The sequence below is a fragment of the Hoplias malabaricus genome, chromosome 1 (genome assembly GCF_029633855.1).
Source record: "Hoplias malabaricus isolate fHopMal1 chromosome 1, fHopMal1.hap1, whole genome shotgun sequence".
Classification (NCBI taxonomy): domain Eukaryota; kingdom Metazoa; phylum Chordata; class Actinopteri; order Characiformes; family Erythrinidae; genus Hoplias; species Hoplias malabaricus.
Window position 1 is genome coordinate 20,752,349 of NC_089800.1, and position 18,690 is coordinate 20,771,038.

The following is an 18,690-nucleotide window of genomic DNA, read 5'->3' on the forward strand; positions in this document are numbered from 1 at the left end:
CCTCCTCATTCTCGCTTCCCTCGTTGCATCTCATTTCCCCTCAGTTTTTTTTAGCTTGTTATGTTGTTAGCGAATGACGAGTTGTGCTAGTTACAGATAAACCGCGGCAAATGTAAACGGGTTCATGGATCAGAAACTGTAAAAGAGACATAAAGACTGCGAATTCTCAATCACTTCTAATTGATTCTTGTACATCACCACAGACTTTTCCTCAGATATGATTAATTTCCTCAATAAATCTGACGTTTTTCTGAATTGTGAGAGCATTTTTACCTCAAGTATGTCTAGATGCGCGAGCTTGTTTTGGCGCGAATAGACTAACGGAGGATAATACCGAAAAAAAGAAGAAGAAAGGGGGCTAAAACGTAAAAAAAGCGCAGTGACAAATTGGTCGAGTGTGTCGCGAATTCCCTTTTAGATTTAAAGCCGCGTGTAGCCCATCGTCATATCTTTCCAGAGTAATTTATTTTCTCATTTCTCTCGCTCCCTCAGTCCCCCTCTGTGTGAATTTATCTGTTGGCCCCCGCGCGCTGGCTCCAGTCACGTGCCGCTTAGGGGTGGAGGAGTCGGTGGGGGTCAATAAAAGTCTCAGGCGACAACTGTTTCCCCCTCCAGCTCTTGTCTTTCTCTCGCCAACCCTTTTCCTTTTTGAGTTTTACACTCTTCTTCATTCTCTTACAGGCTTATTTTTCAAAAGAGTAGAATCTTTATTTAAAGGAACACTAAATTTTTTACCTAAAAACTGCAGCATCAAAATCACTATGATGCTTCTCTGAGCTGTAGCAGGGAGAACAGAGCCTCTGTCAATGCTATTCTGGCTCAGCACTGCAGAAACTGCACTATGTAACTTTACTCTCCCTGTTGATTTCAGTACTGTGCTATAAAAATGAATTACACTAGGAGGAGCCCCAGGAGCAAAAGAAACACTTACTTAGTGTTCCTTTAAAGTGGTGGAAAAGTGTTCAAGTTCTGAAAAATGCAACACAACTGCCTTTTAGTTTGAGATGAAAGTATGAAATCTAAAATTATTTTGGCAGTACAAAATAAAAATAAAATAAAATCTAGCTCTTTATGTTTACATCTTGTGTTAAATTCTTAGTTCATGACTGTAATCAAAAACACTTTTTATAAAATTCAGAAGATGTTATCTCACCATTTGTTGTATTTGTATTTTTTGTATTGGAAACTAGTCTAATGTGGTTTTGAAGGCCCAGTGTTTAAAATCTAGGCTTTCTTCTCTCTCTCTCTCTCACTCTCTCTCTCTCTCACTCTCTCTCTCTCTCTCTCTCTGCTAATGCTAACTGCATTAGCGACAGTGCTACAAAAGTAAACAAATCAAGTTACAAATTAATTTCTGTGGGATTCAAATAGTGAATAAAAGATTACAGACAAGTTAAAATTCAGACACATACAAACAACAGTCATTATTCTCCTCAAACAAACCGTTCCACTTTAAATACGCTTAGCCTCAGAATGTAAACAACCAGAGAGAACTGGGCTTAGCCACAATTGTAGGCGTTCCCTTTAAATATGGTTTCATGCCTGGATTTTATCTGGATGTGAAGTTTTCACTAAAATATCAGCGTGACAACATGAAACTGTCCACATTACTTTCCCACATACACACACATGTAGTTTCTGTATTATTTCTAATAACCTGCTTGTGTGCTACCTATTCATTAAATACTGTAATATACTGAAATAATAGATAAGCATCTTTTTTTTCTGAATAGTTCATATGTTAACACTTTCATTTTTTATCTATACACTGTGAACAAGCTACAGAATAAAGGCTTTATTTATTTATTGATGACAATTTGAGAACTTCTACATGGCTCTATTGTAGCAAACCATATTTAATACAGAAATTACTGTACAAAAGTAATGTAAATAATGTAATTAATAGTTTGACACTCTTTCAGTTGCAGGACCGTACACAGATATGAAAAATGCACCCAGACATCTCTAACTACTTCTGAACGAAGTCTGAATGATTCTGTTATAATCCAATCACGGTGCGTCCAGAATGTGTTTACACTTAACTGTCATGAAATCAGCTGAAATGCCAACCATGACCAGATCGCCAAATTCATATGTTGATGCAAGGAGCAAACAGCCTCAGAGGCAGTAGTATAGATGACACCTGGTGAGACTTTATTGACTTTTCCTAGGCCACAACACACTCTGTCAGTTTGAGTCCACACATCAGTTACCGTCTGATTCCTAAGAAAAACTGCCCCAACCCCAAATAATGAAATAAATACAAAACACACAGCCAAACGGCCTCTGGTAAGATACACATTGTGTCAATATTAATCTTACTGACAGAAGATCGAAATATGGCGACTGTCACACATCATCTTCCCTCTCTCCTGTCTCTTTGTGGAATTGGGAAATAGAGAGAGGGAGGCAAGTACAGACCGTGGTTGCCTTTCACTTTTGCAAGTGAAAGAAGAGTACAAGAAACTTATGTGGGTGGAAGAAAAAAAGAGGAAAAGAGTTAATAAAGAAAGGAAGAGCAAAAGAAAGACAGACAGGGAGATGGATATGGAGGACCCACCAGAGATGATTTTATGAGCATACAATTGCTTTCATTGGGGCCCCACTCTCTCTGTCAATTTCCTTACTGCGGCCTTGATTTAATTTATAGGCCTACTTCAAGCTTCTGAGCTCTTACTGTAACATGGCTACAGTCGGGAGGCACAGGAACACAGTAAAAGCCAAAGCTAAGCATGCATAATAATCCAGAGGCTTCCAGCCCTTCAAACCATTTTCAAATAAAAAACGGGACTTTCCTTAACCGCTGTAACTAAACAGAAGAAATGTAAAAAAATAACAGATAAGCGTCACTTCGTCTAAATATAAGCAACTGTATGAAAAATAAATAGTGCCTTTATACATTTCAGTGCCTTAATCAGGTTCTAGAAGCAGCGAGAAATCACCAAAGGAATGACTGCAATTAGACATAAAGCTCTAAACATGCAAAGAGAACACTGCCTTTCCCAGAGGAGGCTAATCCAGCAATCATAAATCTGCCAAATGGACTCTGGGGAATGCTGAGGTCACACAGGAGTAGTTTACTTCATATTGGCAGACAGTTAGCAGTGACATACGAGTAATTATTACTAATTATAGCATATTAAGTCCGTGAGTTACAAGGCCACGTAATTGTACATACTTTGATTTCAGTTTCGTAAAGAAATTTGTGAAATTGATTCTATTTAACGGGATTATACTTTCCTGAAAGAAGCAGTACTTCCTGTGGATTAGAATCTACTCCCCCCAGTTTTCTTGATTTCAATTTCAAAACATTACAGGGATCTAAATAATTACTCTGGGTGAAATGATGTGCCTGCTGTCAGCAGATCTTTGCAATAATTATTTTCCAATACTCTAGTTCCGCTGAAATGTGCATTGTGCAGTTGGGGGCTCAGTGTCATTTCTCTGATTGATACATCAGACTGACTGTCACAAAAACTGACCCAAACTTGTCCCACCCACAGTGCCATGTCTTCAAGACCCCCTCCGTCCTAAATCATGTGATGTATGGACTAACTACAGCAGTAAATGTGCCTTAACATCTAAAATTCCTCTTAAATCAGTGACACTCATTTACAACACCACGTACAGAGCCTCTATATTTTATTTTATCCATTGATTATCTATTAATTGACTGGTTATATGCAGAATGCATGTATAATTTGTGTAAAATAGGACAAGCAGTAAAATTTGAAAATGAGGTCTTTGGTTCTCTCTGAAATCTTTAGTGTATATATAATATAAGAATGGCCATAAAGTTACAGACTGTGGTTTTGATCTTAGAGCCCACACTTGAACAATGGCACTGTGTTTAATGCAGAATACACAAAAAAGTAATTAAAACTGATTTCAGATGGCACACAGTGGAGCAGCAGGTACTGTCTTCAAGGGTCCTGGAGGTTGTGGGTTCGAGTCCCGCTCCGAGTGACTGTCTGTGAGGAGTGTGGTGTGTTCTCCCTGTGTCTGCATGGGTTTCCTCCGGGTGACTGTCTGTGAGGAATGTGGTGTATTCTCCCTGTGTCTGCATGGGTTTCCTCCGGGTGACTGTCTGTGAGGAGTGTGGTGTGTTCTCCCTGTGTCTGCGTGGGTTTCCTCCGGGTGACTGTCTGTGAGGAGTGTGGTGTGTTCTCTCTGTGTCTGCGTGGGTTTCCTCTGGGTGACTGTCTGTGAGGAGTGTGGTGTGTTCTCCCTGTGTCTGCGTGGGTTTCCTCCGGGTGACTGTCTGTGAGGAGTGTGGTGTGTTCTCTCTGTGTCTGCGTGGGTTTCCTCTGGGTGACTGTCTGTGAGGAGTGTGGTGTGTTCTCCCTGTGTCTGCGTGGGTTTCCTCCGGGTGCTCCGGTTTCCTCCCACGCTCCAAAAACACACATTGGTAGATGGATTGGAGACTCAAATGTGTCAGAGTGTGTGAGTGAGTGGGTGAATGTGTGCCGCCCTGTGAAGCACTGGCTCCCTCTCCAGGGTGTGCTCCCGCCTTGCGGAAAAGGGATAACTGGGAGGGGCGACATGACTTGAGGATGCTGGAAAATGGAGTAAGGTGGATAAAAGTGGCTCAGGAAGATCAGGAAGATCAGGAAGAACTCAGAGAAAAGGCCTACTCCTCTCTGTGAAATCAAAAAATTAACATGTCTGTGGGTGTGTTCCCGCCTTACGCCCAGTTATTCCGGGTAGGCTCTGGACCCACCACAGCCCTGAACTGGATAAGGGTTACAGACGATGAATGATGTACACACGCTGTTCAAAATGTCATTAAGAACATATTTTAATGAAAATGAGTAATCAAGTGTTTTTGTTATGGAAGGATTGAGGTTTGTCTTGAAATTGCTGCATATGTGAGACTCATCAAATTTTGATTTTCATACTGTCATATGAAGTTAAAGGGACCCTAGGTAGTATTTTTACTTAATTATTCCAAGAGAGGGAAAATTAAGCACTGTGAGAAGGGATGTACAGCCTCAGAGGAATAGAAAGAAATAGACGATAAAGTAGCTTCCTGTGTTCTCAAAGGAATGGGATGACCACCACAGAGTCCAGACCTAAGCATGATCAAATTATTTGGAAATGCTTGGATCTAGAGAATAAGAAAGTGGGGGTTTCTTTGTATCTCTTTTATCTGTTTAGTTTTGCCTTGTCATATATTTTTTTGTCTTTTAATGGAAACGGCTTGATTTGATTTTACAGAATTAAGGCAGGCAATTCTTGTATTTGAATACATTTTATACATAAATAAGACCTGACGTGACTAACCTCTGACAGAAGTTTGGTGATACTGTCAGAACTTAAAGGAACACTAGGTAAGGTTTGGTATTTTTACTCCTGGGCTCCCACAAAAGTTGCAGAGTGTAATTCAGATTTACAGCACTGGTTTGAAATCAAGGGGGCAGGGGGTGGTTTCCTTTCCTCCTTCAATAATTACATAGTGCAGTTTCTGCAGTGCTGAGCCCAGAATAGCAACGACAGAGGGTCTATTCTCCCTGTCACAGGAGCATCATCATGATTTTGAAGCTGTAATTTTATGGTAAAAATACTACCAAGTGTTCCTTTAAATAGATATTAAAAGCCTGTTAAACTAAAAAGGCTGTCAAATGTATGTCATGGTTTACCTGAAGCCTGTAGCATTCATTCATTCATTCATTGTCTATAAGTGCTCATCCAGTTCGGGGTCGGAGTGGGTCCGGAGCCTACCTGGAATCACTAGACGTAAGGCGGGAACACACCCACAGATATGTTAATTTTTTGATTTCACAGAGAGGAGTAGGCCTTTTCTCTGAGTTCTGATCTTCCTGAGCCACTTTTATCCACCTTACTCCATTTTCCAGCATCCTCAAGTCATGTCGCCCCTCCCAGTTATCCCTTTTCCTTCCCTCTCTCTCCCTCCCTCTTACACTCTTCCCCCTGTGATAAATGAGGCTGTCTGTTTGGGTGCAGTTCATATTTACTGAGCAGGGTAGCGCTCACTGTCAGTCTCCCTCTCCCTCGATATCTCTATCCCCCTCGCTAAACAGACATCCAAAGCCAAAGGTTAGGCCAGAGGCCAGAGGAGGGAGGAGAAGAAGAGAAGACAAGGCCTGCAGACTGTGACCAGTGTAAAGGCTGAGGCTGCAGCTGGTATAAACCTTTAAATACAGAAATGCCCCCAAAAAACCCCAACTGTTCTTTGAAGTAATGCCATAGAAGGCTCCTTTCTAAACCTTCCATTGAATAACCATTTTTTTTGGAACCATTATAAAGTACATTTGTTAAAATGTAGAGAACCTCTACCTACACCATCAGTATTCTATGGCAATTAAACTCTTCCTAGAACCCTACATCCAAGAAGGATTTAGCAGCGTTTGTCTGCAGAGAGGAAAACAGAAGCTTTTCAGCAGGAGAGCTATGGTCAGGCTAAAAGTTCTACTGCAGATGAAAGGGAGCTGACAACAATTGTTGACACGTTGAAGCTAATGGAATATGAGGAGCTCCTCATTTTTGAGTTTGACTGCGCCGACCTCACTCACTCACAGCGCTAAGCAGTCTCCCCGAGGCCCTTCCCAGCAAAACTCAGCACATCTGTCCTCTTTTTTTTCCACTTGTCTGTGCTTTTAGGCATCTTGGAAGCCCATACGTGCCAAGAAAGTGCTAACACGAGCCCAAAAAACACCACCCGGCTAAAAATACCCAGTTTCATGTGCGCCCACACAAACTCTCAACTCACACACATGGTGAGGGTTATCTGGGCGGTGGAGGGGGGGGCAGAAAAGCGGTGATTTGACCCACGTTCTGACCCTTTCATGAATGAGAGAAGTGGATCTGGGCTTGGCTGAGCCCAAAGGGACACGGACGAAGACACCCCAAAGCCCCCCGAAGACCCGGAGAGCCGCCGGCTCTTCCCACACACTGACCTCCGGGGCCAACAAGCAGCAAAATCACCACACCGTGACGACACCGTGACACCGGCACACCAAAGCCAACAATGTGTTCCTCCTCTAAATTGACAAACGTATAGACAGTAAATACGGTCAAAATTGGACTGCTTGAATTACATAGAAAGGAGGGGGAAAATAAGAAAAAAAATTGTACAAGTGGAGTTTTATTGGATTCAACATGAGTGTAATTTAATTTTAAGGCAATATCTAAAGGCCCTAGGGTGACGGTTCAGAAAATGGCCTCGCGATACACAAGTATAGCTTAGAGGATTTATACGGTGATGTATCTGTGTTGTAGGGTGTAGAGTGTTTTTAAAAATGACTAAGTTTGGGATTAAAAAAAGCACTGCAGAATGTGAAACGTACATGTAGTACCTGGGAATCGTCTCAGTGGTGAGAACATCAAGCTAAAAGGCTCCAGGTTTCTTTTAATTATCAAAACCCTCAGCAATTGTATGCACATAAAAATTCATATTGTAATGCAAGGCAATGTAATGGTCAGCAGCTACATTATCACTCAATTACTTTGCACTGGATGATCGTTCACTCAGGAAACAGCGAGAAGCTTGAGGTGTACACGCAGAGATGGTCCTCAACTAGAATTCCCAAAGCACCCATTTGACAGCTATCTGTTTCCCCCTGGTGCTTCAAAAGAGGAACTGCTCACATACTTGGTCAACTAGCTTTATGAATACGTTCCCTCCAACATTTGATGATGTTTCAGTGACAAATACGTGGTGGTAACACATATATCATTAGGTGTTTACCTTCACTGTGTTTGGGGAGAAGCTCTGCTGCCTTCGTTACAGTGTACAGTGCTCTACCAGTTTAGTCATTACCTTTCTCTCTGTGCTTCGCCTGAATAGAGAAAGAAAAAAAACAATCCACAATGAATTCCTATTGGTTTCTCAGTGTTAACTATTACCTTTGTTATCCCCAGCCATCCTCAACAGAATTCAATCTTTACATGCTTAAGTTTGTCCCTGCAATTATTACTACTATGGCAACAGCAGAATTAAAATACTCCCGCCTCCATTCATCTCCATGCTCCTCCCCTAACAGACAAGCCGCTTGCCAAATGAAAAATGGACGTGCTTTAAGAAGTATTGATTCCAGCTTTAAACAAAGGTACACTCAATATTATTTAGCCCTAAATACATCTTTGTTATCTGTGTCGGTGCACCAGTTACGCTGCTGTCCTAGTAATAGCAGACATAAAAATAATAGGGCAATTCCCTCAGCATTGACTGCAGCAGACCTGTTTTGGGCCTTTGACCAACCAAGTGATCCATCTATTGGCCCTAAGTGTCTGCTCAGATCTAATGCGTGTAACTACACATACTAGATCTTTGTGAAGGGGGCAAGTGGCGTTTTACAACAGCTGGCGATTCAAAAGCTATGAATCCTTGGTAAATTAAGATAAATCAGTCATTTTTGATCTTGCATTTATTGCCATTTTATTTAAGAAGCAGCGCAAAGCAAAACGCAGGTCAAACCACAGTTTAGAGCATAAGCCTTAACTCATGCATAGCTTCTGCTTTTGAAAAATGTATTTTAAACATTATTTAAAGGGCACCATTTAAGACAAACATCACATTAAATACATTCTTAAAAACATCAGTAAAATGAAGGGAGTCAGAATATCCAGTTTGGCCAAAGCTTCTTTAGAGACGTAACCCAACATCGTTAGGGCTAGAAGATTAGACGAAGACTAAATGTTAAGTGGGAAGTGAACCCCTGACTGCTTTGGGTAATGAAGCCTGCATAAATAAATAAACAAATCTACTCAGTCCAGTAATCTCACGTATGAATGTTAAACAGCAAAAATAAAAGGCTGAAATACTTTTTCACATGTACACTGAGCGAATCACCAGGTAAGGAACACCTACCTTGTGTCTACACCCAGCTTCCACTTATCAGCTCCACTGTCCACACAGAGAGTAGTCCAACTGTTTCTCTGCATGCTTTCTTATCCCCATTTCACTCTGTTCTTCAATGGTCAGAGCAGGTGTGATTTACATGGTGGAGTGACACTAACGTGGTGCTGGTGCGAGTGGATCAGACATAGCTGTGCTGCTGGAGTTTTTAAACCCCCTCAGTGTCACTGCTGGACTGAGAATAGTCCACGGACCAAAAACATCCAGCCGACAGCGTCCTGTGTCACTGATGAAGATGAGCGACTGTCTTTGACTTTACATCTACAAGGCGGACCAACAAGGGAGGAGAGTCTCCCAGAGTGGACAGTGAGTGGACACAGGGTTTAAAAACTCCAGCAGCACTGCTGTGTCTGATCCACTCACACCAGCACAACACACACTAACACACCACCACCACGTCATTCATTCACTTATCCAGTTCAGGGTCAGGGGAGGTCAACCCCTTCTGTTGTAATGTCATTATTTTGGGGGTTTGTGTGTTTGTTGCCCTTGTGTTTGGGCTTGGTGTGTAGTGGGATGTTGTGTTGGGTGGAGGTTCACCTTCTGGAAGAACGGGGCCTTCGGGCATGTGGTGCCCCTTAATCTTGCTACACGCCAAGCCCTAAACAGCTGCGTTTTTTTTAAGATGGAATTTTTTAAAAGGTGGCATTTAAAATATTATTTATTTATGGTTGTAAGGTTTATTTGAAATGGTCGTTTATTTAATGTGGAAGTCTAAATAAAAATTTTTAAGGTGGAATTTTTATTAACATGAGGTCAAAATATATTGGCAGTCTTTTTAAGCCGGTAGTATTTTAAGGGTAGTATTGGATTGATTGTGCTACAACTTTAACATTATAGCTATTAAGCAGTATATAAGCTAATGTTGCAACAATGTTAGCAACATGTGACAAGGCAAATTCAAAGTTCGTTCACAAACTTTCCCCTTACTTAATGTTCTTTTGTCCCACCCTCTGGTGTACAGTTAAAGCAAGAAAAATCTCAAGAAAGTGGTTCCCAGGGGCTGTCGGTTGGAATGGAAAAAAAAGCCACTCCCACACTTATCATCAGAGGAATGCCTGGCACCTAGTTGAAGGGCATTCTGATTCTCCAAAGGCCCACATTTGTTGAAACCAGCAGACCCTCAAACCCTCAGTTTTGCCTGAGGGAAGGAGTACACAGAACAGTCAAATTCTGACAGCGTCGTGTCCCATTATTCCTTCAGCAAGCAGCCACTCATTCTACGTATGCATGACGCACATGAAGAAAAATCAGGATGAGAAGTGAACAAGAAAAGCAGGCCCTGCTCCATTAGTCCTTTTAACTTGCGCTTTTCAACTCACTAGGACAACTTGGAAGTGCATAAACCCTACGTGGCTAACCTGGGCACAGTTCTCCTCTGCGGTAATCACAAACATACATTACAATTAGTTGATTTCTTTGGTTGCTTGCAAATTTAATTCACTATAAACTGTCTGTACTATCTGTACTATCTGGACACCTTTGAGTTGCCAATCCACCTACCAATGTGTTTTTGCACCGTAGGTGGAAACCGGAGCACCTGGAGGACACGCAGACACGGGGAGAACACACCACACTCCTCACAGTCACCTGGAGGAAACCCACGCAGACACAGGGAGAACACACCACACTCCTCACAGTCAGTCACCCGGAGGAAACCCACACAGACACAGGGGGAACACACCACACTCCTCACAGACAGTCACCCGGAGGAAACCCACACAGACACAGGGAGAACACACCACACACCTCACAGACACCTGGAGGAAACCCACGCAGACACAGGGAGAACACACCACACTCCTCACAGACAGTCACCCAGAGGAAACCCACACAGACACAGGGAGAACACACCACACACCTCACGGTCACCCAGAGGAAACCCACACAGACACAGGGAGAACACACCACACACCTCACAGACACCCGGAGGAAACCCACACAGACACAACACACCACACAGACAGTCACCCGGAGGAAACCCACGCAGACACAGGGAGAACACACCACACTCCTCATAAACAGTCACCTGGAGGAAACCCACGCAGACACAGGGAGAACACACCACACTCCTCACAGACAGTCACCCGGAGGAAACCCACGCAGACACAGGGAGAACACACCACACTCCTCACAGACAGTCACCCGGAGGAAACCCACGCAGACACAGGGAGAACACACCACACTCCTCACAGACAGTCACCCGGAGGAAACCCACGCAGACACAGGGAGAACACACCACACTCCTCACAGACAGTCACCCGGAGGAAACCCACGCAGACACAGGGAGAACACACCACACTCCTCACAGACAGTCACCCGGAGGAAACCCACGCAGACACAGGGAGAACACACCACACTCCTCATAAACAGTCACCTGGAGGAAACCCACGCAGACACAGGGAGAACACACCACACTCCTCACAGACAGTCACCCGGAGGAAACCCACGCAGACACAGGGAGAACACACCACACTCCACAGTCAGTCACCCGGAGGAAACCCACGCAGACACAGGGAGAACACACCACACTCCTCACAGACAGTCACCCGGAGGAAACCCACAGACACAGGGAGAACCCCAGGACTCTGGAGCTGTGTGACAGTGACACTACCAACGCGTCGCCCTTTCAGTGGAACATTTTTAGTTTAGTTTTGTTTTTTTAAACTTAGATTTCTAACAAATGAAGAACTATGAAAACTTCCGAACATTTAAAAACATATGTGATCATGTCAGATTTCAAAATAAGTTCTATTCTACTTTTAGATTGTAATTAATATCAACTTAATCTAGTTTTACAATTCCCACAGTGGACAGACTGTTTATTTTTTGTCTGCTATACAGATTTTTAATAACAAACAGCAAACTTTAGATTATGAGCATTCAGAAACTACAAATTAGGCTAATCATATACAGAGGTATTACATTAGCATTAGTAGAATTGGGATCTGGATGTAAAGATGGCTAGGGCTGCTAAGACTTCTAAATCCTATTACATTTTCAGGGAAATTTTGACATCCTCTCTAAGCGCAACTGAAATGTTCCAGATCTATTTAAAATGTAGCTAGCACAATGACACGAGGCTGGACAGAAGTAAATGTTACACACGTGCCACATTCCTATTTAGACCCTATTACAGTGCCCAACAAATGTTTTAGGGATGGAGCCATTTTTGTGACAACGTGGATGTCTCAGCTGAGAGCACACTTCTGCTGAGGGTCTTAGAAACATGGCCACATGAGCAAAGTTGCACATTAACATTCATTAACTCAAGATTTATCACATGAATTAAGCCCCATAATTCAAGGGCACATCACACAAGTTGTTCATACATTGTTAACATTGTAGAAAACCTGGATGAATTACAAGACAAAAATCACAGAACTGTTCTATTAAGGACTTTATTTTAATATATGTACATCAACATTTAAACTCAGGCCTCAGATCAGTACAGACCTCAAAATGCTTTGTTTGTATTAAACCTGTTCTTCTCTGGAAGACCTACAAGCGTCCAATGCATGTAAAATTCGACTAAAATAATTAGAACATGAACAATTTAATCTGGAACAAGATCATCTTTCCACTTATATTACACCAAGCACAATTCATCAAATCCATGGGATTATGCTTCCAAGAGTGTTAAGCTTAAAAAAAAAACATGCTCAGTTTTAAAAGCTTGGTTCTATAGGCATGTACAGCTTGAAATAGCAAACGTAGAAAAGTAACCAAAGAGGCTGGCGTCTTTAGTTTTGAAATATTATGGCTAATACCACCAAGGGAAGCACACATTTATGGGATTCAGCAGAAACTCCCCAGATCCAGAGCTTGTTACAAATCCAGTCATATTACAGAAGCCGACAAATGTAGAGTTGGGAGTCTTGCCCAAGGACAGAGTGCTGTAGTGTAGTTAGCTTCCCAAAGCAGCAATAGAACCCTAGTCTTCTGTGCAGGCAAGTGGTGTACACCAAGCTAGATCAACAATGTACTTCTGTTAGCATTGCACAAACTGCACGTCTACAAATTCCTCATTTCATGTGAGATTGATAGCGTTGTTTCTGACAAAAAAATAGTTCATGCTTCAGTGGAACAATTACAATGTTTTTTACCCTTTTAAAATTCATTTGTTTTAGCTTTGAACACCAGAAAAATGTAGGAACATTCTACAAGCATAAAATAAACCACATTTTTCCATTTAGCCCCGCCCCCACCCCACTCTCTTTTAGTTTTCCTAGTTTTGTTTAGACATGCAGTTTGCTAATAAACGGCAACAAGTAGTTGTAAGTAGCTATATACTTTTGCTTTTATTTTTTTAGGTACATTAGCCTCGTAGCTCTACTGCAAATATAAAGTGCCACGCATCGTAGTTCATCTGTAATTGTATATAAGATTTGATTAGGTGTACAAATAAGATTTAAAGCTTTTTTGTGTGTGTAGAATATAATTCCTACCCGGAATCGCCAGTTGCAAGGCACCAGTCCTTCACAGGGCGACACACCGGAGCACCTGGAGGAAACCCACGCAGACACAGGGAGAACACACCACACACACCTCACAGACAGTCACCCGGAGGAAACCCACGCAGAGAGAGAGAGAACACACCACACTCCTCACAGAGAGTCACCCGGAGGAAACTCACGCAGACACAGAGAGAACACACCACACTCCTCACAGACAGTCACCCAGAGGTAACCCACGCAGACACAGGGAGAACACACCACGCTCCTCACAGACAATCACCTGGAGGAAACCCACGCAGACACAGGGAGAACACACCACACTCCTCACAGACAGTCACCCGGAGGAAACCCACGCAGACACAGGGAGAACACACCACACTCCTCACAGACAGTCACCCGGAGGAAACCCACGCAGACACAGGGAGAACACACCACACTCCTCACAGACAGTCACCCGGAGGAAATCCACGCAGACACAGGGAGAACACACTACACTCCTCACAGACAGTCACCCGGAGGAAACCCACACAGATACAGAGAGAACACACCACACTCCTCACAGACAGTCACCCAGTGGAAACCCACTCAGACACAGGGAGAACACACCACACACCTCACAGACAGTCACCCGGAGGAAACCCAGGTAAAATGATGCAAAAGCATGTGCATTGATTGGTTCTGGGGATAATATTTATCCAAATGTCTGTGTAATTAGGGTTTAGACGAATTAAAGATGATTATCATGATGTATGATGAACCTAGTGTGTTCAGACTGTGCACCCGTTACTAAAACACGACAAAAAACAGGAGAAGGTTTTTCATTTTGAACTACTCTTATACATTACACAAAAACACTTTAAAAAAAGAAAACGAAAAAAACTTATTTGTACACCCAACACACAGTGCATAAAAGGGACGACATACAACCCTTTTAAACTTCCCACTGTGAAGAAATAGCTCTGAGCTTAGGAAGTCAAATTCATATAGACTTTGTCTTTGGAAGATGAGCTGAAGTAGCATTTATTGGGTATTCATTGCAAAGCTTTCATTTAACTTCCCTCAATATCATATTTTATATGCGAGACCCTAAACCTTTGGGTCCTTCCTCATTTCAGTGGTGCTTGCTGATGTGCTGAGTGAGGTGATGAGCTCGAATAAAGGTCTGACAACACTGCGGACAACTATGAGGCCTCTCTCCAGTGTGCGTGAGGATGTGAGTTTTCAAGTGGTGGGGCATGAGAAAGGACTTGCTGCACTGCTGACAGCGGTAAGGTCTCTGGCCGGTGTGGCTGCGCCTGTGCTTGTTCAAGTCCCCGGAGTTGTTGTAGCGACGGTCGCAGTCGGGACAGGCGTAGGGTTTCTCTCCCGTGTGACCACGTATGTGCTTGGTCAGGTCGCCCGATTGGCTGAAGGTAGTGCCGCACTCGTCGCAGCGGTATGGCCTCTCACCGGTGTGCGTGCGCTGGTGATTCGTCAGATGCTGCACGCGACTGAAGCTCTTCCCGCAGACGGTGCAAACGTAAGGCCTCTCTCCACTGTGAGTATGCAGGTGTTTCTTCAGGACATCCGGTCGTGCAAACATCTTCCCGCACTGACTGCACTCATAAATCCTGTCTTGACTGTGCATCAACTGGTGGGCTTTCATGTTGCTTGATGTTGAGAACACTTTGCTACAGTCTGGACAAGAGTAGGGCTTTTCTCTGGAATGGACACGGCGGTGCACGTGGAGTGTGGCTTTGTGGCTGAATTTCATCCCGCAGTCAGAGCAAGGGTATGGCCTTTCGCCCGTGTGTGTTCGCAGGTGGGAGGTGAGGTGGTTCATCCTGGCAAAGTGCTTGCCACACTCAGGGCACTCATAGGGCTTGACGCCTGTGTGGATAACCATGTGTCTGCGAAGGGTGCTCATCTCGCTGAAGCCACGGCCACAGTCCCTGCAAGGGTATGGCTTTTCTCCAGTGTGGGTGCGCATGTGTATAGTAAGACTCTGGAGCGTAGGGCAATTCTTACCACAGCAACGACACAGGTAACCACGATCAGTGCAAAGAGGTCTGTCCGACTCAAGGTCCGGCTTGTACTCCTTCTCTCCCTCAGACTCATGACAGTAGTGTGGTCCGAGCCCCCACAACCCTGCAAAGCTTTTACCACATACTGCACAGCTGAGCTCTCCATTACTACACACAGTGTCCAAATCGTGGCACTTCCGGCAGTGGTTCTGCAGGTTGCCCAAGTAGTCAAAGCTGCGGTCGCACTGAGGACAGGTGTAGCGTTTCCGGGCGGGTGCAGGTGCAGGCAGATGATCCCGCTGCATGTGCGCTTTTAGCTGTCTCTGGGTGAAGAAATGGTGGGGACAGGAGGAGCAGCTCAGCATCCTAGAAGATATCTGAACACACTGCGCTGGTGCTTTGTGGTCTTTAAGCCAGGCGAGGTAGTTACTCCGATGGGTCCATTTTAGGTGTTTCTCAAGGTATTTGATGTCAGTGAAGGACACAGAGCAGTAAGGGCAGGAAATGACAGAATCAGACACTGGAGATGGAAGGAAGAAAAAGAAAGAGGGAGACAACAAAGGAATGAATGTTCTTATTCATGACATGATGTGAGATAGGGCAAAGACAACATTAAGTCACACAACACTTTCCCCTTTAGTGTTTGGCCATTGATAGGCATGGTCCAGTTTTAGGGCTGGACAATAATTCAGTATCAATAAATATCGCAATATAAAATGTTTCAATAATAATGCTATGATTCTTAAACACGTTTTCAATATTTCAGTACACATTATTTACAGCGTCTGTCACTGACTGACGGTCATTAGAGGGCGCTGTCATCAGGTCAGCAGTCAATTTAAAATTTAGTTTAAAAATATTAATGTTGACAAAGCCGAGAGGTTTATGATTGAGGGTGATGTCATGTTTGTTGTTTGTTCTTGGAAGTTTTTCAGTGGATTTTATGTTGCTTATATCGATATCAGAATTATATCTTATCGACTGAAATTTAGAAATATATCATGATATAAATTTTGACCGTATCGTCCAGCCTTAGCCAGTATACAGAAACGTTCCATTTTATTCATTCATTCATCTGCAACCCTTATCCAGTTCAGGGTCACGGTTGTTCCGGTGCCTACCTGGAATCATTGGGCGCAAGGCAGGAACACACCCTGGAGGGGGCGCCAGTCCTTCACAGGGCGACAAACACTCACACATTCACTCACACCTACGGACACTTTCGAGTTGCCAATCCTATACTGAAATGTGATTAATCTCAAAACATTTCATTTACCGTAGGAACAATACTTTTAAAGTGTAACACTATTATTTTGTACAACATGCTGATTAATGAAATATTTTAGATGGGTTTTCATGCCAGAATAATCCGTACACTCGCCGAGTAAGAGGTGTGGTACAGGTACATTATTTTACTAAAGGGATACAACAGTTACAACAGTGCTTTTAAAGATCACCCGTGTTCTCTAGATGTAAATTACCTTCTCTTCTCCAGAAGAAGATTAATTTTTATTATATAAAACGGTGTCAAATAAAAAAAAACATTATAAAAGTCCTGGAGATTAAATGGGGTGTATAAAACCAACTCAATTTGAAAAATCTATAATTAATAAAGAACGTGGTACAGTTGTGTTCCCTAACTGAACGTACTGAATGTGTACCCTTCAGGGCATGACCACAGGGACAGATTTCTGAGAATTGGACATTTATTTGCATTTCAAAGATCTTGTTTGAAGAGTGGATGAGAAGAACAAAGTGGCAAGGCACTCACCACAAATATGTGGAATATTTGAATCATGCCAGATTTCTGAAGGACAAAGTGAGGTGGGTGCTTCTGCAGAATTCGTTTGGTGACTTCGATAACATTTTAATTACGTAAATCAGTTAGGGCCGAGGAGTCAAAGTAGTCATCCATACCTGGTTCTTCACTCAGTCTGAGATCCCTCTCAGAAACCTCCTCCAGTGCCTCAAACTTGACTTTCCCCACCTCTTCTTGTCGCTCCTCCTTAAAGCGCAAAGCTCGCTCTCCATTCACCACCACGTCATGAATGTCTTGCTCAGTTTTTAACTGGATAGGAATGCAATCTGCCTCTGTCTTTGGAAAGCATTTGGAATCAGAGGACTGGCTGTTGAGATGCATGACCTCCTTTTGGACCGTCTGGGATTCAAAGTTCTGACCTGGTTCTTGCTTAATTTGCTTCATTTCTGATGAAGTAAAGTTTTTAGTGCCATTTTTTTGAAGTTGCAACGGAGGTTTATCTGCTTCAGAGTTCATCAGATCACCTTCTAGAGGCACTGGCTCTGTTTTAATTAGTGCATCTTTGGTAGGTTTAGTGTTAGTCTTCTTTCGATGTGGTCTTCCTCTCTTGGACGTGTTGTTCTTTATGGTCTTCATGATGTAGTCCTGTCCAGAGCTTACTCTTCTGCTACAGAGGCTGCAGCTCAGTGTGCCTGGGAAAAGAGAATATTATATTACAATCCATTTGCAGTTATCAATAAAATTATATATTTAGCAATTATTTCATAAGAACAAAAAAATGGCTTAAAATGACTTAAGTATAGCTCTAAACCTCCACTTTAACACAGTTTGTGCATGTTTATGAAAATACAATTAGCCTATATCCACTTACCATTCACCATGTAACTCCAAAGCCTCGCTGCACAGGTCCACAGGATTGGTTATGATTATGACCTCATAAAGCTGGGCTGCCTGACTTTGCTCATTGCAGTTCCAAAGTGAAAGTCCTCAGCCATGGTGCAGACTTCTTATTTTGCTCCTGATATGAAGTTTAAACAAAACACAGGCATGTTAACATGGCAAAGAACTCGATAACCTCTGAAGCCGGTCTTTAATTCCCATAATTTAGTTTGGAAAAACCCTTCACTACTGTTCTGAAACGGGAAAGCTGCTGAATGGAGAACACAGTCGCGTGTGTTGTTGTGGTTATAGTCAGAGTCTCTGCAGTAATAAATATGACGTTAGAAGTAAATTGTGAGCTATAGGACAAACATTAGATCAACGTACTGAGATTTTCCACTCAGGGAAGGTGTCCTCGTCACATTGTCGGTCCGGTAATAGTCTGTATTCACGGTCCGAGGGCTGCGGTCACCTTCTTTCTCAGCTACTTCTCGGTTAGCTTCTCCAAAGTCATAAAAACAGACCGAGGGCTCACCGAACAGAACCGAACAGCGGCCACCAGCGCACTGCTCTTACAGCCATTAAGCAGCGACTCTCGCTTTCTACAGAGAGCTACAGCTGACCTGAGGGGATTTATTCTAAAGCACGATAGGACAGTTCCATAAACGGACATTAACTTTTCTGTCCTGTGGTAAACTGTTACAAATACCCTCA

General features: G+C 43.0%; 1 protein-coding gene across 1 annotated transcript; it reads right to left on the bottom strand.

The window, feature by feature from the left end:
* Positions 1–12,185: 12,185 nt before the first annotated feature.
* LOC136698213 (zinc finger protein 436) lies at positions 12,186–18,690 on the bottom strand. Its single transcript, XM_066673412.1, has 4 exons — positions 18,364–18,690; positions 17,969–18,115; positions 17,256–17,789; positions 12,186–15,858 (listed from the first exon to the last, which is right to left on the bottom strand). Exons 2-4 carry the CDS (start codon positions 17,976–17,978, stop codon positions 14,447–14,449), a joined length of 1,956 nt encoding a protein of 651 aa, XP_066529509.1. The 5' UTR covers positions 17,979–18,115; positions 18,364–18,690; the 3' UTR covers positions 12,186–14,446.